Genomic DNA, 25063 nt, shown 5'->3' on the forward strand with positions numbered 1-25063 from the left:
GAGACAATCATTAACAATTATTCTAAACAACTTTTAAAATTTACATTTATTTGTATATACATGCACAAAAGAAAACTTGTAAAACTGGTTCTATCCTTCAAACCATATAGGTTCTTGGCACCGCATTTAGGTCATCAGGACGAAGTATCTGGCTAAACCAGTTATTCTTAAATTGTATTACAAAATGCCTGAACGCTAAAACTAAGGAAATGAAATTTTTTTTTTCTTTCTTTTTTTTTGGGGGGAGGGGGGTTTCAAATGATACAAGCTAGGTGGTGGTAGTGCATGCCTTAAAGAGCATTACTCTGGAGACAGGGGCAGGCGGATCTCTGTGCGTTGAAGGCCAGCCTGGTCTACAAGAGAAAGTCCCAGGACAGGCTCCAAGGCTACAGAGAACCTTGTTTTTAGTTTGTTTGGTTTTTTTTTTTTTTTGGGGGGGGGGGGGATTTTGCTGCAGTCAGTCTCCAAATGATTCTTTAATTCTTTACTATACTTCCCCTAAAATTATTGTAGAATCAATGTCAAACTGCTAAATACCAGAATATTAACAAGGTTTTAATTTGGACAATGTTTAAGTCCTTAAAAAATGAGTATAATTGCTGTTCTTTATTTAGGTTTTACCTTGCTAAAAATATTTTGTGTAAGCATACACTGCAATAAAAGATAGTGTTATCTAGTTTTCCTTAAGGTTGATGTTTCTATGCATTAAAAACTTATGGTTTGATCAGCTTCCCAGAAACACTGACCAGTGAGGCGGCCTGGAAGAGGTTCAGACTAACTGGGTCATTTGGGAAGGACACTCTCCAGTCTGTTGTAGTGCAGTTTTTGTGAATTAACCACGCCTGGGTGGGCTTTAGTGAGGTAACTGTCATTGAGTCATTTCTGATCCTGTAAGGAACCACTCACACATATTCATTTAAGGGACTCTCAAAAAACTCATTGGGGACATTTCTTTATGTGGATATTTGAGATAATCTGCTTCTTATCCTATTTCAATAATCAAAACAAGGTTATCAGTATCCATCTGGAAGTCCTTATACAGGAGGAAAAAAAAAAGATTTATTTTTTTAAATAAATGGTTAACTCAAGGATGAAAGACATATTTTAGATGAAACCGATGGAAAACTTTGCTTTTCCTTTCTAAGGACTATTTTTTGAGAGGTGTATCAATGCAGATAATGAAACAGAGGTTAACTGCAAGCAAAAGAATTCAAAATGATAAAGCAAGCATATCAGGTAGAATGAAAGGCTTATCAGAAAATTTGGTTAGGCAAGAAAACAGCTTTAAACTTCCAGCCTCTGGTACTCTGAGAACTTACCTGATTAACAACCTGTTTCAAAATCATATCACGATAGTCTGCTCCATTACGTTTGATAGCTGTCATGATCAGATCACAAACACGGTATACTGTATCAGGAAGCTCATCAAGAAGATGGAAGCAGCCTGGTAACATTGTATCTGTAAAAGTGTGGAGCTCATCTTGTTCCAATGGGTCAGCATCTTGAAACTTCTCCAGACATTTAGCTTCTTCTTCTTCTTGTTTTTCTCGGGCTTTACGTTCCTCTTCCTCCTTCCGGCAAGCAACTTCCTGGAGGCCGGAAAGGAAATGTGACTATACACCACGGGTAAAAACTGAAAAATGAGTGCCTAACTCAGTGTCTGAGTACCATACACCTTCTAAAACAGTTGAAACTTTCAAGAGGGCATGGTAATGAATGTAATAGTAACCATATAGGTTAATGCAAGACAGGGAAAAACAGTACCCCAAAGTACTGTCAGTTTTCATCTGCGAGCAGCGTATGTACTATTCTCCAAAAAACCTCATTTTTATAGTCTATTGAATGTTTCCTTCCACTGTGGTAAATATAAGTAATACCACCCAGAACACAGCTAAGTCTGGACTACTAGTTAGTACCAGTAAGATTTTAGGTCTTACTTGACAATGAAGACTAAAGTTTCATTTGAGTCATCTAAAGTTTCATTCAGTTCTATACAAGGTAGCTTAAGGACAGACCAAATGGTTGAAATAAAAAACTACTCCCTTGACATTCCCCACCACAAAACAGAGATTTATAGTGTTCACAGAAATATACAGACTGATACTTCAGGATGTAAGATTTAAGGTACCTCAGGTGACTCTGCCCTTTGATCCATTGGAATATCCTGTCCCAAAGACATGGCAATTGCTCTCATCATCTGATCTTCTTCAGACATGCTAAGATCCTATAGAATGACAACAGAGAATCCAACAAACTTACACTAAAGAAACCTAAATAGGCAACACCAACACTCAAGGAAAGGGAACCAAACCACAATGTTGCTCTGCCCAAGTAAATCGAACTAAAGCTCATGTGGTTACCACTACAGGGACAATGGGGTAAAATTACAAAGAAAAAGTATAGAAGAGTTCTTCTGCAAACAAATCTCAACAGAAGTTCCTAGAAGAATATTCTGTAGGTTCCAGTGTTTGTACATAAAACATTAGCACAGGACATGGAGAAAAACAGGTTATCAGCAGCTAAACAAATATAAGATTTTCTGTGTTAACTCACCCGAACAACTCCTCCTATGATCGGAGGAGGATGGGTTAAAAGGTATTCTGTTGCTTGTTCCATTGTGCTGGTGTTTAACAGGGCCTCCATGGCATGTTCTCTTGTGAAACCCATGTCCATTAGCTATTAAAAAATCCAAGAGCTTAGAATCACAATAATAGATAAGTAGAAATACATTTAAAAATCAACAAAGAACTTTTAAGTTTTTCTCTCTTTACACGAACTAAGTAGTTATAATCTAAGGCAGTCGTGTATTATGAATGTTCCTTCATCTTTGGTAGTTCTATGATATTTAAACATTAAAGTTACATATTGAAGCAAAGAGCCAATGTACTTTTCAAACTCTTAAACTATTAAAATGGAGTCCAGGGTAGATGGTTATTATAACTAAAGACTTGATATTGATATACAAAAGTATAAATTAGTATCTATTTTCTAGAATAGAAACTTGCAACAACAGAAAAAGTACTTGTAAAATTGACCCAGGAATTCAATTAACAGGAAGTGATTGACATATACTTAAGAGTTTGTAAGGAAACTATACCACAGCTTTATAACATCCAATTAAAAGAAAACTAATAGAACAATTCCTGAATGAGAATATAGTTATATACAAAAAAAGAATTATAGGGGCTGGAAAGATGGCTCAGTGGTTAAGAGCACTGGCTGTTCTTTCAGAGGTTCTGAGTTCAAATTCCCAGCAACCACATGGTGGCTCACAACCATCTGTAATGAGATCTGGCGCCTTCTTCTGGCATGCGAACATACATGGAGACAGACTGCTGTATACATAATAAATAAATCTTTAAAAAAAAAGAACTATATACAGTGGTATAAAATCTCAAACTTTCTAAAGAAGAATATATATAATATAAAAATATATTTCTAAACAAGAATAAATATATATGACAGATTTTGAAGAAAATAACAGACTCTTCATACATAAAAACTTGAGGAAGACAAACACCACGTACCCAGCATGGGTAGAAGACACTGTCCCCCATTAGACACAGATCATTAAATGAAAATCTCAGTGCCAGGTATGGGATACCATCTTAAGAGTTACTATTCAAGGAGTCCCCAGTGTCACTTTAAACACCATAGGACATTACCTAGTTCTTGATTGCCAAGACCCTATTGCTGAAGACACAACACACTTTGGATTCAAGACATATAACGGAGATAAAATATGCCTCCTTGATGACTAGCTTTCATAGTGCCAGAAAGTGCCTAAGCAGGTCACTTGGGGAAATAAAATAATTAACAGACTTATCCTGCTGTGAATTTAGGCATGCTACAGTGAAACCTTGTACAGTGGTGGCATGAACAATATGAAGACACTAACTGCTGTCTCAAAGGATTTGAGGTCTGCTCTACAGGAGGAAATTCATACCTAGTACTGGATACCTGGTCAAAAGCCCATGGCTGTAAAGGTTATGTTGTCAAGCTGACTTTAAAACTTTTAAACCTATAGATTAGTGCATTCTAACCCTTTGTCAGAAGTTTCTTTTTGCTATAGACAAAGGTTAATGTAGAGACTTGTAACTGCTCCAAATGCTGAGAATAAATAACTTCAAGAGCTTAGTCAATATTAAAACAACCCTAAAAAGGCTCAAGAAATAAAAAGGAAGAGGGGTCAGAAAGAACTTAAGATGGAAGATGGGGTGTAAGCACTGCTTTCTAGACATGCATGATGCATGACCTTACCAACTCATGAACTCACAATAGCTGTGGTTACCTGAACAAAATTAAAGCAGTGAATATTAAACTATTAATGGTAAGGGGCTCAAAGTCTCACCTCTAGCTGAGAAGCTATTAATAATTTTTGTCTGCTAGGGAAGAGAGAGTAATTCAGGGTCTGGACACCCATAAGTTTTCCATGTTCCAGTGAGTGGATTCAATGTGTTATTTTAAATAAAACAGAGGACATGAAGGCAGGAGGGAAATGGGTGGAGGAGACTTGGAAAGGAGCTTGAAGGGAGTTGCTATGATCAAAATACATGTACAATACATTCCAAAAAGGAAGAAAAAAAAAATCATTACAAATTCTATGAAGCTTCTCATTACTTTTAATTTCCAATTTTCAAAATGCAATCATTTTAAAGTGATACAGATTTAGAGGTGATTCAGTTTCAAAAAGCTTTTACTAGAGAGTAGAATTTACAACAATCTCTTGCCTTTTAATTTATCCAGAAAGTAGTTTAAAAAATAAATGGTTTGGGGAAAATAGTGCCAGGCTAATAAAACCAAGCACTTAGGGGTATAGAAGCTTAGAAAATTTACAAACAAGATAGGTGACAGATAACTTTAATCTCATTTGGGAGCCCGATGCACGATTCCAAGTTTAAGGTCGATCTTGCCTACACAGTTAGACATGGTTATAAAACAAAACAAATTTTACGAACATTAGAATCTATAAGGTGCAGAATGTAGGGCCTGGAATCCAAGGCTAGCACTCACTCTACCTGTTGTAGCTGTTGCTGGTTGACTTGAGGTTCTCTTCGGGAGCCACCTTCTTCTTGGCCTGCATCCTCTTCTCCTCGAGATCCTTCCTTCTCTTTGCTCAGTCTCTCTCGAATCACAGGTTCTCCTCGGAGAATGTGGCACAGAATGGCCAGCATAGACTCAGCCATTCGTCCCCCATATACCTTAAGGGGTTTCCGGTTCCACAGGTTCTTGATGCAAGTAAAGGCTGCCTGTAAGTCATTTGAAAAATGAATGAAGACTTTCCCCCTCAATTCAAATCCCCAGAATAAAGTGGAAGAATCAAACACTCTTTTCACAATGAGTTTCAACAGAGATGGTTTAACAAAGAAAAGTGGGGGTATTTAATTCATCCAGAAGTACCAAGTATCAATCAGAAGCTTGTAATTTAGTTTACAGCATATTTGTTTTTCAACACTCACATTTTATTATGGTAAAACATAGTGGTAACTATTCAGTTAGTCTGAGAAATTTTCTCCTTTGGTTTTTAGAATGCAGAATACTCACCTTCTGAGTTACTACAAGAAAGCGGAGGGCACTGAATTGTGGAAAGTTCTGGACACCTCCAGGCAATTTGGCAGGCAGTGAATGTGGAGATTCAAGCACAGTGGTGGGATTCACCATCTTTTCTACAAGCATAAGCCAGGCATCTAGGAATTCTCCTGTGCCATCAGGTAAATCTGAATGTTCCAATCCCTCAGAAACGGGAACTTTTCCTCCCATAGACAGAGCCCAGTTGAAAGTTCTAAATTCAAATAAGACAAAAGCATGTGGATGAAATGTTAGTTGACATTTTTTTTACATATGGAAGAATCTACATTTAAAGAATTCCAAACACTACTACACTGCCACTACACTCCTCTTGGCATTACTTTTTTGGTTTCCTTTTTGTGTAAGAACCGATTCCACCCTTCCTTCCCCATATTCCCTGAAATTTAAGTGCAGTTATTTTGTAGATGTACCCAATGGGACTGGGTTCCATGACTCTGCATTTTGATTGATTGTGGTCTTCTATAATGATCTTAGTCTAACATTTCAAAGAAAAGTATCCTTAATGAGGGGTGAGGACTATATATTTTAGGCCAGAATAAAAAGAAGCTGTTATTATTTCTAACATGTCTTTTATGAATTTTTAAAGACTTAAAATAATATTTTATTTTAAAATCTTGACTAAGTAGAACAAACAAAACAAGCTCATTGAATTCAAAGTAACAAAAAAAGTCTTGCTTATTAAAATAACAAAAAGAAAAAAAAGAAAGAAACCCCCCTAAATCCTATGCATTGGCAATGGGAAGCGAAATATGAAATAGTAGAGATTTTTATGCACACAATTTTTTAATGTAAGCCTATACATAACTTTGTGTTGCCAGTGGTGGCCAGGAAAAATTCAGATGCCCTGGAACTATAGTTATGGATGGTTGTGAAATATCAAATAGGTGTTGGGAATAAAAATCATGACCCTTGGAAAAGCTACAACTGGTCTTATGTGCTGAACCACCTGTCTAGCACCAAAGCGGAGCCTCTTACTGTATGGTTGTATATCTCGTCTTCTTAGGGAAAGGGAAGACATACATACATAGCTTGTTCCTAGAACACAAAACGATACAACTAATGGCTTTACAGGATGACTTAGAAAGTTGTGAGCTGGTAAGGCACACAGTTAAGATCAAAGTGCAAGAAAGGATTCTCTGTGAAACAAATAATCCTTACTCAAAAAGAGCATTGTGACCGCCAGAGCAGAGAAATTTCTGCAGCATAAGGTGGTAAGGATACTTTCTCTCATCAAACAGCATTGGAGATGTGAATCCAACAGAACAGATGAAGAATGTCAGCCTAAAAAAAGAAAAACATAAAAAAAACAACCATTTCTAATAGACACACAAAAGCATCAGGAATTTAAGTGAAAAAAGTCAAAAGTAAAAGTTAACGAAGCATTTAGGTGACAGATTATACAAGAGTAATACTTGCCACCCAATTAAAAACTAAAAGATTAGTGAAATACATTTTAACTGTAAACCCATTGGGAACTTCCATGTTCTACCCTAGGTACAATAAATACCTAGGTACAATAAAAGCACTTCATATGCAGTGCATACAAGAGATTTCCAAGGTTTTACTGAGTAGAATGAAAACACACATTATTTTTATTGTCATTCTCTACTCCCTGTTTCTCAAATAGGAACTCACCTGAAGCGGGGAGTAGGTGTATATGGTGGGGGCTGCCATGACAAGCCTTTTGTGAGTAGCTTGGTGAGGGCTGAAGCTGTTGATCTAGCAGCAGGAGTTGGAGCAGTAGTGGTACTGGCAGCATGATGGCTCCTTCTTTGGCGAACAGGAGAACCAACACAAAGCTTAACAAGGAGTCCAAAGAGCTCAGCAAGCGCTCGGCCTAATCTGGAAGAAGCTGAAACCCAGAAGGCAGTATAATGTTATAAAATATTCACCATGATTTCCTAACATCACACGTTTCCCACACATTTAAATTATTATCCTGTGTAGATCAGAGGACAATCTTGAAGAGTCAGTTCTCTCCTACCTTTAAATGGGCTCTGGTAACTCTGTACTCAGGTCATAAGGTATACATAAAAAGTGCCTTTACCCACACGTTCATCTCACTAGAAAAACTTTCTTCTGAACAATAGTAAACAAACTCTTAGAACTGCCTCTCATGTGATAATCTGAATATGAAATTCCACAAGAAACAGATGTACCCCTTTGAGGGTAGAAAATAAAACTATACTGACATTTACTAAAACAAAAATGAATGGCATTAAGATAAGGACTTATACTACAAAATTAAGCATAAATTAACACTGCCTTTGTTGAAACAATATGGGAGTTAAGTAGTAATAAGTAAATGATGCATTCGCTAGACTTAAAGAATCACTTAAAAGTATATGGCAAAAAACAAACAACTCAGTGGTTTTCAGCCTTCTTGATGCTGCAACCCTTTAATACAGTTCCTTGTATAGTGGTTACCCCGATATATAAAATGTTGCTACTTCATTACTGTGATTTTGCTACTGTTATGAATTGAAATGTAATTTTTTTTCTGGTGGTCTTAGGCAACACCACAGAAAGAGTAATTCAACCCCAAAGGGGTCACAAGTCATAGGTTGAAAACCACTGATTCAATAGTCCCATATACTATAAAACAGAATTCAAAGAATGACCAAGGGGTAAGGAATTTTTAAAGGGGGTGGGGGGGAAGCTATATATCAATAAGGAATTTCTCCTTTTATATCCTTAATGAGTATGTCACACCAGGGGATTCAACAAAGTACATGAGAGTCACAACATTTCTTCAACTTTTCTTATTGCATCAAACAGTATAATTTTTCAAATTTAATTTTCTTGAAGAATGTTAAAATTCTGAATCTCAGAAAAGGATGTTGGGGGGTGGGGGGGTGGTATTACTGACCTGACAGCAATGGCTTGATCTGCTTAATTCTAGCAGCCATGGCTGGGGTGATTTTAGATTTGCCCTTAGAATCTGAAGAAGGTTCATCTGTCTCCATGGGAGCCAATGTGTCACCATCTAGCTCAATTCCTTCCAATAAGCCCTGGGTAGAAGCATCCATACTTCCAGCTGTTCCATCCTGTTCTCCATCTGCAGAGGTAAAAGGGAGTAGTAAGATCATGCAAAGTCGGCACTTACCTGGGTCCATGTTTTGAAGAGTCCCAAGAAATAGTGTTTGTTTCTATTTAAATTTCAATTACTTCCTAAGCTTAGGAGAACAAACCAAATCAACCCTCGAACAACAACAAAACCCAAAACTATACCAATGTTTCTCTGCTTGGAGTTCTACCAAGTAGAAGGATCTCAACACACAGTACAGTGTGTATAATATTTGCAGCTGTCACTAAAGATGCCATGCAAGATAGAATCTAGCTTGTTCAAACTCAAACTGGACATTACGGAACGTGGGACAGTTTTAGTTCCCAGCATTTAAGAATCCTGCACAAGAACAGGAATTAAGTAGGAAGTAGGAAGTGTTTTGGCAGCATGTATGAGTCTACACTTCTATACATGCCTAATGTCCACACATAAGAGGGTGCTGGGCCCCCAAGGGCTGGATTTTGTACCATTTTGTACTGGGAATCAAATGTGGGTTCCCTGGTATGCTCTTAACTGCTGAGTCATCTCTCTCTAGCCCCCAATTAGTATGATTCTTTAAAAAAATATATATGTTTTATCTATTTAGTATATGCATGTGGAATGTGTGAGTGGAAGTCAAAAGTCAATTCTCTTTCTTCTTCTACTTATATGAGCCTAAGGCATTCAGCTCAAGTCCTCAGGCTTGGCAACAAGGGCCTTCAACTACTGAGCAATCTTGCCAGTACCCAGTTTGAAAAAGATTTATTTACTTACTTATTATGTGTACCTGTGCAGGTGCGCACAGAAGCCAGAAGAGGGTGTCTGCTGTCTTCCTCTATTTCCACCTATTTCTTTGAGGCAGGGTCTCTCACTGAACCTGGGGCTAGAGATTTATCAGCTAAGCTGGAAGCCAGCAAGCCTCAATAATCCATTTATTTCCACCCAGCTCCCATTGAAACTGAGGTTGCAGGAATGCCTGAAATGCCAGGCTTATTATATGTGCACTGAGATGCAAACTTGGTGGTTTGAAGTGATGGTGCAGCATAGAGGCAAGTTTTTTTTTTTTTTTTGGTTTTTCGAGACAGGGTTTCTCTGTGGTTTTGGAGCCTGTCCTGGAACTAGCTCATGTAGACCAGGTTGGTCTCGAACTCACAGAGATCCGCCTGCCTCTGCCTCCCAAGTGCTGGGATTAAAGGCGTGCGCCACCACGGCCCGGCTTAGAGGCAAGTTCTTATGCTGGTTTCAAACTCACTGTGTAGCCAAAGGTTACATTGAAGTACTGTTTCTCCTGTCTTTCTTTACCTTAAAATTACTAGGATCACTTGGCTTTGTCTGTACATTTAAACTCAAGTTACTAATTTTTGAGAAATTGTGATTTCTTTGTTAAACCTACTACTAGAAATGGGGCTGTGATACATGTGAAGACTGAGAAAGAAAAAAAAATCCCAACAAAGTCAAAAATAAGCCTATAAACTTTTGGGAGAAGCAATTCTTTGACAAATTTTATCCTTGTTTCTTAATAAATACCTTTATTCTTAGATTGAAACTAGAAACAGACTAAAATTTGAGATACACATTTTCCCTAAAATTAACCTCAGAAGCATGTATATACATACTCCTCGAGTCTTATTCACTCCCCAGAAAAACCAGAGGCTATTTAAATTCTTATTTATTAAGAAGATATAACTGCTTTCTTTAATTTCAGTTCCTTAGCTTTCCCTTTCAGTATTTTCATGCATTTTAAAGGACATAATAGATTTTTATAAATAGAACTGTCTCCATTAGTTTTTAGTTTTTATTTATTTGAGGTAGAACTCACGTTTAAAAAAAAATCTCTGAATAATTTTTTTTATCACTTTCATGTTTGCTACAAAGGTCAGAGAATGGTGTGTGATTGATTTCTGATTACACTATTTTGGAACTCTAACTGTAATTAAAGCACAAAAAAATGACAAAAAGGATAATTTTTAAAGCAGTACTGTCTGAAAGATATGAGTCGTGTATCTAATTTCAACTGAGTATCCATATTAAAAGGTAAAAATAGGTGGAAGTTTTCAATTGACAAATCATTTAATCCAGTATGATCACAATTGCTGTTCATAAAATTGAGAAATAATTGCTTTCTCCACCAGTTTTTAGAGAATTTGTACTAAAAAATTGAGAATTCATACAAAAATTTAAAATATCATCATGTACTTTGGTAGAATAATCTTTAGGACTCAATCTTATATTTACATAAAATCAAAATGAAAAACTTTCATTTTCCAAAATAGTACATTAGAAACTAAGGAGGGAATAGTCAGCTCTTGGTACTTAAGTAAGAAAGATCAATAAATAGATTTTTTTCCCATTTAAGGCACTCTTAAATAGCCCCAGGGAAAATATCAGGCAGATACTTCTGACACGGTGTATGTTATTTGGTGTAGAAATGTGTTCTATTGTTATGTTTAATGTATTATGTTTTTATAGGAGAAATGACCAAAAAAAAATCTAAATTTAATAATTAAAAATCAGCCAAATGATGAAAACTAAGGACTAAGGATGACAAAGAGCTAACTAAGTTTCACAGTAAGCCTATGAAGTCACAGGGACAGAACTTAGGAGAGGTAGTGACTAAGATTTTAGTTTCTTAGAGTTACCTGATCTTTTTCCGCCCTGGGTCGTACCTGCCTTCTCATCCTTTGGAACCAGTTTCTGCATGTCCGCCTGGCCAAATTCACATCCTGATGGTAGGCTACAACAAGGGAAAAAGTAAACCAACAAACAAAAACCAAGTCAAACAAAAGCACTCTTATAGTTTACTTATATTCTATATAGGGCTCTGACTAGCTCAACAATAGTTCTTAGAGAAGTTAAGTTATCCTAAACACAATAAAAACAGCATCAATTCCGGAAGTAGGAATACGTAAGATTTGTATCATGCTGATACAACCATCTCTGAAAAATCAAATCAATCACGCATAAGCTGCTATAATTTGTCAGTTAATTAATTCCTAATGCTAGAAAGTTGAAAGGACATAGAAGCACTGAAACTTTTTTATTAAAGTCTCCCATACTTTTCAAAGGAACCTTGCAAGCTTTCTTAACTTTATCTGTTAGAAAAGCTAAGCAAGATATTACAAGAAAAGATTATTTTCTTACCTGTTTGGAGTACACAGAGAGAGAAGGACAGTGCTTTCCCACACCAGAGAACAGTACAACTGGCTTAGCTTGCTCAGAACACTCAAACCCAACTGAGAACCCCACTGGTTTACGGAGATTGAACGAATTTCACTCTGCAACCAAAAAGCAGCATTCACATTTGACACGGTCTCCAAACAATAACGGTTTTTTAAAAAAATCAATTTTCACCTATTTTAGAAAAATGTAAGATGCTATTTTTCTGTTTGGTAATATGAGATGCCTATAAACCCAGAATTTTTGGAGGCAGGAAATGACAATGAGATCAAGGAAAATCTGGGCTATATTATATATACAATGAGCTGGTAGAGAACGCATTCTTGTCCATAAGCAGAAAATAATGGTGTTGCTGTGAAGTTATTTATTTTTGTCATAAATTCCTGAAGATAATAAAGGTAGTTAAATGGTGACATACACAGATAGGCTACTTTCCTTTATTGTGTGTGTGCGTGTTTATGCTTGTAGAGCCCAGAAAACAACCAGGATCAACCAGGGTCTCTCTTGACCTGGAGTTTGTGCATTTGACCTTGTTTGGTAGTTCACGAGGAGACTCAGGAATTGACCTGTCTCTGTCTTTACAGTGCTTTTCTAGCATGTGCCAGCTGGACTGACATTTTTATGCATTTTCTGGGGACTAAAACTCAGGTCCTCAGATTTATATTGCAAGCATTATGGAACTTAGTCATCTTCCCACCATCAGCCATTTTATGGAACAGGAAAGACCAGAGATTGCAGCCATAGCATTTGACACATTTTCTTCTTGTTGTTGTCTCCTAACCATTTAAATGCTTTGTAATAAAATATCTTTTGTCATCCTATTGTCATGTCTACATATACTTATACACAGATTACTTAGTAAGAAAGGCTTTAGGAATGGCAAAGACAAAAACATGCAAGCTCATAAACTCAAGCTTATTGTTTAGAACATAAATAAAGGTGAAAGCCGAAAACTGACTTCATAAAGTTGTTCTCTGGCCTCCCCACATGGACTGTGGCATGCTCACAACCCATCCTGACATCAAGCACACACAATAGTAACCAAAAATTAAACCAATATAAAGAAATGAGTTTAATATTTGGTATTAAAAGTGAGTGGTAAGATGTAACAGACACCAAAATTAATGTTTGCCTGCCAAAACATAAATTCAACCCTTTATGTTACAGAAGAAAACAATGACGATTACTTTTTTTTTTTTGATAGGAGCAACCAGGATGTTGCCAAGTCCTGGCTACACGGAAATGCTATTCAGCAAGTCATGCAAGCTCCACTCATCATTTTCTATCGGCCCTCCAAAAGGAGGAACAGGTAAGGATTAACCTCCTGACGATTACTTCTTAAAAGTCCCATTAATATGACCAATTATTTGGTCACACAACTGCTAAGAAGAATAAGCCCTCCAGTACCAGGACACGTTCCAAAGCCACAATGAAACCCTGTCTCGAAAAACAAAATAAAACAAAATCAAACCAAAACCAAACCAAACCAAAACCAAAACAAAATAAAACCTAAGACAGTGAAATTACATAAGCGTGAACCTATAACACCAAACACATAAAATTGTCAAAAAAAAAAAAAATCTCAATGCTAAATCAGGCTGTTCTTTCAGCTACTACTCCAGGTAGATTTGTTCTAGGCACAATAATCTGGCAGGTCTATGAAGACCCTTGGCATTTCATTGGCTTTAAGTTGAAAGCAGAAAACTTTACTTTTACCTGTCCAACTCTGCAAGTGTGAACAAACATCATGATATAGGCATGGGCAGCAGTGAGAGCATGCAACAGAGGTGTAGCCTGAGCTGAGAGGGTAGCATCAGCAACATTGCCTGCACATGCCAATTCTCGAAGTAACACTGATCCCCCAGGGGATTCAATGGGCCGGTGTAAAGGTTCCAAGGAGGAAAGGATTGAGTCCAACTGAAGGAGACCTTCTTGAAGAACTTTGGGTTCATGTGACAGGGTCTGAAACAATAATGAATGTGATAAAATATAATGAATCACATATATATGTATGGAAACCATGACTTTAATATTCACAGTGGAAATGACTAGTACTTGAACTCTCCCAAATTTCAGTCAGTCATGTCTCTCACTTTATAAATGGCAGTACCAAAATATGAAGCCAGGAATAATATATTTCACTATCTTTGTGTAATAAACTATATTTAGACTTGAGCCAATCATACTTAAAGCATATGAATGTCAAATAGGACTGTCTGCTGTACTGTTGTATGAGAGGTTAGTTTCAAATTCTGCTTAGAAAGGAGCAATGTTAGGCAAAGTTCCAAATCTAGAAAATGAGTCATATAACAATGTTTTTATTTCCATTTCTAAGAAGTTAATATTTTAATAAAATGCAAGTAAACATTGTTGAGTAAGGAGACTGAGGTGTCATGTGAACCTCAACCTTCACCTCATTCAATGTTACATAAACAGTCGTAACCATTCTAGTAGTACAAATGGTACAGAGGGAAATAAAGGAGAAAGCAAGTATGATAAAAGCTATTGACTAGTCAAACTATTAACAAATGAACTATATTTTCAGATAAAGAAGTAATTTCACAGCTATAATGCTGTCTCTTCTTTCCAAAACAAGAGCGGTGACTATGAGCTTGGCATCAGGAAGGCAAATTATTTTAATAGACAACCCAAATAATACATTTCTTTTCAAGTTAGGGAAGAAAAATTTGGCAATTAAAGATTACCACTTGTTATGCAAAGCTAGAAATTATTTGCCTTCCTATGGCTTGAAATAAATCTATCCCTCCTCACAGAGCATCTTAGAGGTGGGGTAGTTAGATCAGTCCTTTCCCCTTGTTCTCTTATGAAAGCACTTTACACCTGCAAAAAGTGAAACAAAATAAAACATTAAATTGCAGTTTCTAGAAATTATTTATCAGGGCACAAAACAGCTGACAGAGGAGCTTTATTGCAATTAGTATCAAAATTCCAATCTTTCTTTTGTTGGGTGGAAGGCAGTATAAAATTACTCTCTTAATTCACATACAACTTTTCAAGGAACCCCAAAAAGCTAAAATAGTCTCGGGGTACAGGAACACAACTCAATTTGGAGTTCTCACACTTCCTGTTTTCCAACCCTATTACAAACTTAATAGTAATCAAAATTGTGGTACTGGCCAATAACAACCAATGGAAAAGAATAAAGCTCAGGAAAGAAATTTCACATTTTATACTTAAGGGGTATTTGAAAAGAGTGATAGGAGATGATTTAATATAATGACAGTCTTCTCGTTAAATGATATTGGGGGAAACGTGGTATGCATACACAAAAACATGAAGTTGAACTTTCTGAATCTCTAAATACTCGAAATGTATCAAGACCTAAGGACTAAAATAATACAATTCCTAGTAAAGCATAGAAGGAAAACTGTCTAAATTTCTTGGCAACAATTTCTTGGATAAACACCACCAATACACAGAAAACAATGACGGCAACCATCACAAAAGGTAAAATGGCCTTGAATGGCATCAAAACCTTTTGTATATCACGGTATTATCAACCAAGTAAAAAGACAACCCAGAGAATGAGGATATTTTCGAGTCATGTATCTGAAAAGAGAGTGATATCCAATATATACAGAGATATTCAACAATCAATAGTAAAACACCTTAATTCAATTAAAAATAAAGAACACGAATATACATTTAGCAAGATGCACACGTAGACAATAACTCAAGTACACAAAGGAAGAGATGCTCAATATCACCAATTACTTGGAATGCAAGTCAAAATGAAAACGAAACACTACTTTATATACTCTGGAATGGCTATTGTTTAAAAAAAAAAAAAAACCAGAAAGATCTGGTATGGAGATAGTGAAATTACAATCCTTACATGTAGCTAGCAGGAATGGAAATTGCTTCTTAGAAAAGTAGTTTGAAGATTTCACACAGACACAAAAAAATGATTATCACTATTGAGCTATTTCCCTTCAAGTACATATCTAAAAGATTCAAATTGCAAATCTTTAAGAGCTATTTATACACTGGAGTTACAATAGTATTCATCAGGGGCAAAAATGGAAACAACCTAAATGCCCAGTAAGGGGAAATGGACAATCATTTAGCTTTAAAAAGAAAACTGGTAAAAAAAAAAATCAACAAACCTGATAAACCCTGATGTCACCATAACAATCTCAAATAATATACAATACCTACAATTTAGAGAAAGTAAAATAATTGCCAAGGTTAAGGCAACAGGAGAGATCAAAGGTGTTTTTGAAATCAAAGGTGTTTTGGAATTAAAGGAGCTTGGGGGGGGGATTTAAGCAATAAATTACAGATCAATTCATGACTAATAAAGCTTGGGAAAAAGGAAAATACATTGCAAAATGAATAGAGCACACTAAAACCAAAAATGCTACCATAACAAAGCATGAAGGCTAGAAAGCTTTCTTTGAAATACACTTTACACTCATATAAACTCAAAGGACGTGACTACACAGCAAATGCAAAAAACAAAGAAAAATAATTTCTCTATGAGAAATAGTATGAAATATATTAAGCAGAACAGACACAAATTTATCAATTTTCAACTATGGGTAAGGGAGAACACTAAAAATACAATCACAGATGTATTACAAAACTCATTTCTAAGAGGAAATACTTGGCGAGATGTGTCTTACCAATATGGATTTGCAGACACCTGCAACAGCCTGACAGGCAGCAGATGTGGGAAAGTCAATGGGCAGATTGGGAAGACCCAAAATGGTAACCAAAGGTAAGAGTCCTTTCTGATTCACAAATTCTTGGCAGTGGTCATCTGTTGTATTGTTGCTCAGAATAGATTCCACAAATTTCATCTAGGTAATGAAAAGGTTTTTTTTTTACAAGTTAGACGCTAACACTGTTCTGAAATAAAAAGTCAATTTGACATCAGGGCAGTCTTATAGTCAAGAAATCAGTACTTTCTGTAATGACATAACTTCAAGCAAAAAGGGATAAATGGTACATACACAAATCATCCAGAAAATAAGGAAATACAATTTCCCAATCCACCCTTTTCAACCACACCAGGAGTCAAATAATTTGAAGGCAAAGAAAAGCTAAATGGCTTGCTCAGAGCAACACTCTGAATTAGTGGTATAAACGGGTCCAATGTCTTAATTGTCTCATGTCACACATAATATAGATAAAATATGAACTCCAGGAATTGTGCTATTGAAGTACAAAAAAATTTAAGGAGATATAAAGTAGAAAGCAGCAAAAACATGTAGGCACAAGAGAAACTATCTGTGGAAGTCTTGGAAGTGCTTAACAGTAAAGAATAAATGGTAAGGGGAATTTTCAAATCTGGGAAAATTAGAATTCTTCTCATTTTCTTATGAGATGGGAAATTAAAAGGCACATGCAGGTTTTTCTTTTTAAAGAGAAGTAAAATAGGAAAAAAAAAGCATGAAGGACAAACTAAGATATAATATGGGCCTAACACATCAAATCTCGTTAAAATTCGTATGTACAACAAATAGCAGTGAACAGAAAACAGACTATAAAAAGGCCGGAGTACTGGCTAATTGTTGCAAAGGGATCAAGAACGAAGTATTTTAAGGTTTTCAGATCTTACTCTCTGTACTTTAAAGGTCCCAGGGAAAATAAACATTAAAATTACTGTGCTCTGACAACCTGACATATTATGAAAAGCAAACGTCTTTAATTTTTTTCTACAATGAATCTTACCACATTAAGGATGTAATCCATAAGAGGGATAGGAATACGTTCTTCCGTACCAACAACCCTGTAAGAAAAAAAGGAGTCAGTTACACAGAAATTCACAATACCAGTGAAATATAACAAAGTGAGGACCGGTAAGAGGGTGAAACTAGTTCAAGCCATACTAGACTTTAAACCACTTAAGACAAAAAAAAAAGCAAAAAACCTGAAATCAATAATAAAGATGGAGTTGAGTATAAATATCCTATCTAATCAAACTACTATATGAATTCAACAAAATAAAAATATTTAAAATAAATTCAATTAAAAGTCGAATCATTTGCTTACTAGGAAGAACCAGGCAAAGAAGCAAACATAAAATATAGGAACATAATTTTGTTAGATTAGAGCATTTAGTTTTGCTTAAAAATATTTAAGACTGCTGGGCGGTGGTGGCGCACGCCTTTAATCCCGCACTTGGGAGGCAGAGGCAGGCGGATCTCTGTGAGTTTGAAACCAGCCTGGTCTACAAGAGCTAGTTCCAGGACAGGCTCCAAAACCACAGAGAAACCCTGTCTCGAAAAAGCAAAATAAATAGATTAGATAGATAGATAGATAGATAGATAGATAGATAGATAGATAGATAGATAGATAGATAGATAGATAGAACGACTGAGAAATTTTATCATAGTGAAAGCTGAAGTCAATTCCCAAGGCCTCCTTTCCCATCGATTTGTTACTTGTAGGATGAAAGTTCATGAACAACAATTATACAAACTTTTCTGACACCTCTTTTTCAGATCTGTTCCAAGGACTCGTTTCCAAAATACTCTAGTTCCTACTTAAGTTTTCTTCTAGATTTTATTTTTAACATATATTTTCTATTCATGTCAGTATACTATATGTAGTGGTTTACCCCATCAGTTTTTTTGCAAAAGGCAATTTAAAGATGTATTGTCTAAGTCTATAATTTCACATTTGGAATGCAGTGCCAAGACATTTGGGGAAAAAAAAAAACTTTGATCACTTGTTGTGATCAAGTGAGCCATTTTTCTAGCCAAATGGGAAAAAACTTTGTTTTTTTTTTTTTAAATAATCTTTAAGTCAGTATTGAAAAGATTTCAGGAAAAAAAAGACACCCCCCCCCCCAATCTTTCCTTAACCATAATGTTCCTTCCCCCTTAGGATAACAGCAGTATTCTATTACCTGACCGTTTATCTTTCCTGCTCAGCCTCATCTCCATGGAGATAACCTAAAGATCCAACCACCTCTCTAACTAAGAAGTCCAGATATCACTCCAATTCATGAGATTTTTGCCTCTGTGGATTCCAAATGTGATAGTACAGAGTCTACTTGAAATGGAACCCAGGTGGCCCCTTCATTGCTAGATTGAAGATGGAAAAAAGAACATAAAAAGCAAACCAAAAGTATTATTCTTAGGAGTTAGCAGAACTCCAGGAACAAACTAATTCAACTATATATTTTTGATTTTTCTTCTATCTTTTAGTCATTTAAGAATGCTAAAAATGATCAGTTACCTCCAACCAAAATCTACCTACAAGCTGGTCTCAAGAAATGCCACCCTAAATTTGACTTTATTTGAAACAGTACATCTCTGGATAAAAAAAATCTGTGTCATCTTAGTAAATGAATCAATTTATTACCACTGTCAAATTTTCTTCAGCCAAAGTCAGATTTTCTTAGTTCATGAAAAACCTACCTCTGACTTTAAAAAGGCTGGCTCAGTGGGTCACATTTCAGGTTAACAAAAGCTCTCTACACTCACTATCTCTAAAAACAAACAATTGTTACTGAGTTGCAAGGACCAAATAAACTTATAATTTTAATGTTCCTCAGTGCTGTGTTATGGACCTACACTTTAACAAACGACTGGTACAACACTCTGGAAAACATCGAGCCATACCCCACATTCCAGGCATCATTTAGAATGAAGAACTGACATGCACTTGCTCAGATTATTAGAGAATATACTCCTTGGTTGCAAAACAAAGTCCAGTCCCTCCTTCTTCCTGCAGTCCTGAACCAAGGCAACTTTAAACTATAATCTCTATTACTAACTAACTAAGTCATGTGGTAAGATGTCCCAGCATCCTCTGAAAATCTGAAAGAATCAGAAATCCCCTTTGGAGTGACTGGAAGGCTCAGTGTTTATTTTGTTTCTAACCACTTACCCTTCAACACCCATCATGCTACACACAGTAGCTATCTCTCCTAAATCTCTTTGGATCTAAACGCCTGGCTTTTCTCTCTAGTATTCCATCTCCTAATAAAGCTTTTCGGAAAGATGCCAGTTCCTTTCCACAAACCTTCATCAATTTCTAACTAACACTCAGGTGTAGGAGGTAAGCACGGTATGCTGAAAGAAATCAAGTACAAAGTGAATTACTGGCACCAACTACAAAGACCCGTTACTTAATGATAAGTAAATTCATCCCCAGAAATACCAGATTTTCTGATATAAACAATTTAGAAAGGAAAATACAAGACCACATAAAAACTAAAAATTATTTGTAGTGGCTAAACATACCAATACATACTCATAAGCCTTAGTATATAGGTGGCTGAAAAAGGAAGACTGAGTTTATGAAGACAGTGTATGATGAGTTCCAGGCTATACATACACGCATAACAAGACTCTAGTTTCTGAATGTAGACTGTAGTACCTAAGCTTTCTTATTCCAGATTTTTTTAACCCATGTCTTAAAAAGGCAAAAAAGGGCACTAGCTTAGCATAAAACAACAAAAAAGAAAACCAAGTAAACAAAAAACTTAATAAGTTCATCAACAAGAAAACTAAATAAATGTAATCGCAATTATACATCAGACTATCACTGAGAAAAGAAAAGCAGTAACTATTGAGAAATGATAATGATGAAACATCAAAATACAATTGAGAAATGTCAAATACAAGAATTAAACACACATTTGTACTTTCATTCTATTTATAAGATATAAGAATATGATCAGTTTTGCCTTCATTTGGGATGGAAAAACATAAATGACAATTCTAAAACTGTGCAGCTTACTATACAGAATTTTTTTTTAAGATTTATTATTTATTATGTATACAGTGTTCTGCCTATATTCTGCCTGCAGCCCAGAAGAGGGCATCAGATCTCATTACAGATGGTTGTGAGCCACCATGTGGTTGCTGGGAATTGAACTCAGGACCTCTGGAAGAGCAGTCAGTGCTCTTAACCTCTGAGCCATCTCTCCAGCCCTACAGAAATTTTATATACATATATATATATGTGAAAATTGCATGTGGATTATGGTATTGTGTTGGAGAGAGAGGTAAGGAAATATAAGTCTGTAGGTACACTTAAGAATGCTTGAACTGGGGAAGTGACAGATCAAACACACAGTTAATATAAAGCCTTTGATAGCAGAGATAGGGAGCATTGCTGAATTATATAGGAATTTATGCATTACTACAGAAAATACAATTAGCAGATATAATTATTGGAAGACCATAGCTTCCATTCCCAATTAGAAGATGTTTTGGAATACAGTAACAAATATGGACAGTGATAGATATTTATCTCAAGTAAGGAATACAGCATTAAGAAATGAGTGCTGTTGAGTAAATGTTAATTTACTCTAACAGTGGCTTGATTTCTGAACATATTAGGTCTAAAATCTAAAACATTCAGGTAAAGAAGTTATATATAAATAGAAACATACAGATTGACGTAAAAATCACAAATAACCACTTTCTGCATTCAACAAGTCTTTTCTCATTTATAGACAAAAAAAGCAACTCAATTTTGCAGGGTTACTGGCAATCATGATAGGTTGGCTGGAAACACTGAAGCTTATATTCGCTTGAGAAGAAAAGACTTGCCTTCTTTCAGACACTCTCCCTTTTAGAAACATGGTTTTAAAGTAGAAAGACGATAGGTAGGTTTGCTTTCTCAGACAGAAGATTAGGTAATACTATTGACACCAACAAGCACACGGTTGTTTGGTCTAGAGTCCCAAAAGGTATTTACTTCTGTTGACCCTGGTTTAATAATATACTCTACCAGACTATTTTCCTAACTACAATGCCTCAGTTTAGTACCAGATCAAAAGTATTCAGAGCCACAGCTAAACATTCATGCATTTCTCAAAAGTATTTACAGATAAAAGGAACATTTATTATATGCATGAATGTATAACTACTACTATCTAGAAACAGCACTTCTGCTTCTGACAAAAAAACTGTTTCACGTGTGCTTGAAACAAGCAACAATGGGGAAAGATGACCAACTTGGCATACTGAACTGATTTAATAAACTAAAATTTTAAGAAAAATATTTTAGGCAACCAATGATATTACTTCACAGAAATAACAGTACAGAGGAAGAAAGGAATAAAAAGTCAGAAAGACCCTTAAAATGATCTTATGCTAATTTTCAATTATCGTAGACTGAAGTGACATTGGAGGTGGTGGGTAAGTAGCAATACAGTTAGTTGCTTTGTTTGAACAAGGGCTGGAGTTCCATCCCTCTGGCCACAAGTGAAGAATAAATTTTTAAAGTGATACTAAGAATTAAGTAACACCATAAGGGCGGAGAATCTGCCTTATAAACACTTACTGCTGATTAGGCTCAGTTTCATTCTGCTGAGTAGAATTAAAGCTCTGCATGGCCTGAACTTCCTCTTCCTCCTCATCTTCACTAGAAGCTTCTTCAGCAGCATGATTAGACCTTGGGGGAGGGGCACTAGCAGTACCATCTGCTTTCTGGATGGATGGCTTCTGACAAATATATTTTGGATCTCTTCCAAGATTACAGATTTCTTCAAGTAACTAAAAGTCAGAGGGAAAAAGATTATATTTATATGTAATGAAGGAATATCTAACATTTTGTGAGGATTTCCTATGTACAATATATGTAATATTCCCATGTAAAATGTATATATTATATTACCAATACACCACTGCTGAAATGTAGTCATTAACTCCATTTTTTACAAACAAGAGAACATTGTGTAAAAAGTTAAAATCTTTCAAGATTGCATCCTTGTCCTCATTTACCAAGCACCAGTAACTCCTACTGGCCTGACAAGCAAAAGAGGGAGGGGGAAAGCCAAGAAAAACTGGCTAGTAAGGGAAATAGTCTCATACAGATAGAAGTTAAGCCTCTGTGTACTTGTTAATCTCATAAGAAAGCAATATAAAGAAGTCGACACTAAACAATGGAACTGTGTTAACTCAGAAAATGAGTCTTAATATGAAAAGCCTAGAATTAACATAAACTTCCTTCTTGTTAAGATTTAAAGTAATTATTTTAACCATTTGGTTTTACAACATGGCAGCCCAAAACCAAGGTTTAGAAATTAGGCAGGTACTTTCTAAAAGATCAAAATCACAGTCATTATCAACCCCTACCTTAATGATGGCAGTTGTTGCATCTGTTTTGAGGGTGGGCTGATGTCTCATGAGCTCATCAACAGCACTCCCCAGGTTGGATGCAGTATCCCCTTAAAGCAAACATGAAAGGAAAAAACAAAAACAAAACAAAAACCCAAAAAAGAATGTTTAGACTAAAAAATATATAGACCAATAAAATTTTTTGCCAACGTAAGATGGAAAGAAGAAACTCAACTGCTGATTTTTAACACCACACATTCCTGCATGAATTTACATAAGCCTCCAAATCATTGTAGGAGGAAAGAAATCGGTCTAACGAACTCTCCACTGTTAAGGTCTGAGCTAGGAGCTAGTTTATGGAAAGAAGAGTAGAAAAGAAAAAAAGCATCAACAATCCTTTGGCTGCCTCTGTGAAAAATGATCCTTACTAGAATGCTGCAGTGGTAAATCAAAGTACAAAATACATTGATTTATTTATGAGATGGGTGACACTATGTTGCCCAGGCTGGATTCAAACTCCTGAACTTCAGTCATTACCTTGACTCAGCCTCCCAAGTAAGAAAAGAAAGTACATTTCTGCAAACTACAAAATTTCTCCAACTATTACTTTCTTACTCCTCTCTAATTTAGATTCAAACACACTGAGAAGAAAATTATCTGTGACTATTTTAGAGAAAATAAAAACATCTTTTCACATCAAACTTTACATTTCTAATTTTTATAAACTAGATAGTGGACTTGGAAATACACCACTGGTTCCTATACCTGTTTCTTACCAACATCAGGACAGTGAACTATTCAGAAGCATGGAAATACTATGAGGAAAGAGGCTAAGGATGAAGTATTCCTTCCTACCTGTAACAATAGAATATATGGTGATAATTCCCGTTAAGCTGAGCATACCTAGCCAGAGAAATGATGTGCAGTCAAGGAAAACTTCCCTTGCCAAAATCAACTTTCTATTATAAAATGAATAGTAGGAACTCACCAAGAGGATCAGAACTCCTCCTCCTCCGCATGGCTGGGAGGTAGTCAGGAGACAGAAGAACTTTGAAAAGACGTTCAAATGGCTGACATTGTACAAAAGACTGAAGACCTCGGGCATTCAAGCAAAGTGCACTGAATACATTTGGAAGGGAACCAAGGACTTCCCTTGTAGCAGGAACCTGAGAAGATAGAAAATTTGAATGCAACATACAAAAAGTCAGATACACATGCAAAGAAGATATATCTAGGGGTGTAATACTGAATAATAGAAGAAATTGTGACAACCAGGTCCTAATTGGATCCAACAATACACATAAAAGCCATAATATTTTTCACAAAATAACTTGTTTTTCACTTGCTTCTTAAGAATGTGCACATGTACCTTAGGAAACGGATATACATGGAATAATTTTTATAGAGTGGTAGAATAAACTCACATCTTTAATGAGCAGTGCATGCAGCATGACATCAGTCAGCCCATTGTCCTGCAGTGAGGACAACAATGATGGCTCTTGAAATACAAACACAGTCACCACTTCAGTAGCTAAAAACAAAGTTGAGGGAAAATAAGAAAAACTGACTCTTCAAAGGCATTAAAAGCAAATAAATAATTAATAGCTTAAAAGTTATACAGTCAATGTCAATTTTATACTCTTGTGATTATGAAAATATTCCAACAGAATACCAAGAATATTTACATAAAATATGAAAAATTTCACTGGTAATCCTTAATTTTAGCAGTGCATATTTATAAGTGTAGTTATATATATCACTGGCTATTTTCACATGTAATTGGGAAATTACATAATCCATCACACCATAACCCATTATTATTGAATGGCTGTACAGTATTCCATTAAACATATGTATATAAATCATTCTTTTCTGTGAAAACTGATGTCTCTAAATGCTTAATTTGCCATGTTAGGATGCAGGTATTCTGGGGTAAATGTATAAACTTAACTGATGAATTTGGATAAAATATTCTGCAGAAATATTTAGTAAATTAAAATTGGAAATAGAGCATTAAAAAGTACATATTAATAGCACAAATTATAATACAGATACAAAATAATGCTGATCTGACCACTTTAAAACCCATAATATTCAGAAATGTGTACTCAAGAATATCAGATTTTGAGGCAGAGGCAGGCGGATCTCTGTGAGTTCGAGACCAGCCTGGTCTACAAGAGCTAGTTCCAGGACAGGCTCCAAA

General features: G+C 35.8%; 1 protein-coding gene and 1 non-coding gene across 18 annotated transcripts in view; both read right to left on the bottom strand.

Moving 5' to 3' along the window:
* Window positions 1–25063, bottom strand: part of Huwe1 (HECT, UBA and WWE domain containing E3 ubiquitin protein ligase 1) — a 140468-nt gene that overhangs the window by 48576 nt on the left and 66829 nt on the right. For 16 of the 17 annotated variants that reach the window (XM_057759848.1, XM_057759846.1, XM_057759849.1 and 13 more), the window contains 17 exons: window positions 24285–24391; window positions 23849–24026; window positions 22879–22970; window positions 22085–22296; window positions 17510–17567; window positions 16459–16635; window positions 13529–13774; window positions 11777–11910; window positions 11275–11369; window positions 8459–8647; window positions 7225–7441; window positions 6748–6870; window positions 5545–5782; window positions 5019–5249; window positions 2554–2676; window positions 2129–2224; window positions 1320–1589 (listed from right to left, as the gene is read on the bottom strand). In XM_057759848.1, the coding sequence (XP_057615831.1) occupies window positions 1320–1589; window positions 2129–2224; window positions 2554–2676; window positions 5019–5249; window positions 5545–5782; window positions 6748–6870; window positions 7225–7441; window positions 8459–8647; window positions 11275–11369; window positions 11777–11910; window positions 13529–13774; window positions 16459–16635; window positions 17510–17567; window positions 22085–22296; window positions 22879–22970; window positions 23849–24026; window positions 24285–24391 (2786 nt within the window). The remainder of the gene's footprint in view (window positions 1–1319; window positions 1590–2128; window positions 2225–2553; window positions 2677–5018; window positions 5250–5544; window positions 5783–6747; window positions 6871–7224; window positions 7442–8458; window positions 8648–11274; window positions 11370–11776; window positions 11911–13528; window positions 13775–16458; window positions 16636–17509; window positions 17568–22084; window positions 22297–22878; window positions 22971–23848; window positions 24027–24284; window positions 24392–25063) is intronic. The other variant, XM_057759854.1, reaches the window with a different exon arrangement.
* LOC130868712 (U8 small nucleolar RNA) lies at window positions 13008–13143 on the bottom strand. Its single transcript, XR_009056537.1, has one exon. It is a non-coding gene; the product is annotated as a U8 small nucleolar RNA (small nucleolar RNA).

This window comes from Chionomys nivalis, chromosome X (assembly GCF_950005125.1).
Source record: "Chionomys nivalis chromosome X, mChiNiv1.1, whole genome shotgun sequence".
Taxonomy (NCBI): domain Eukaryota; kingdom Metazoa; phylum Chordata; class Mammalia; order Rodentia; family Cricetidae; genus Chionomys; species Chionomys nivalis.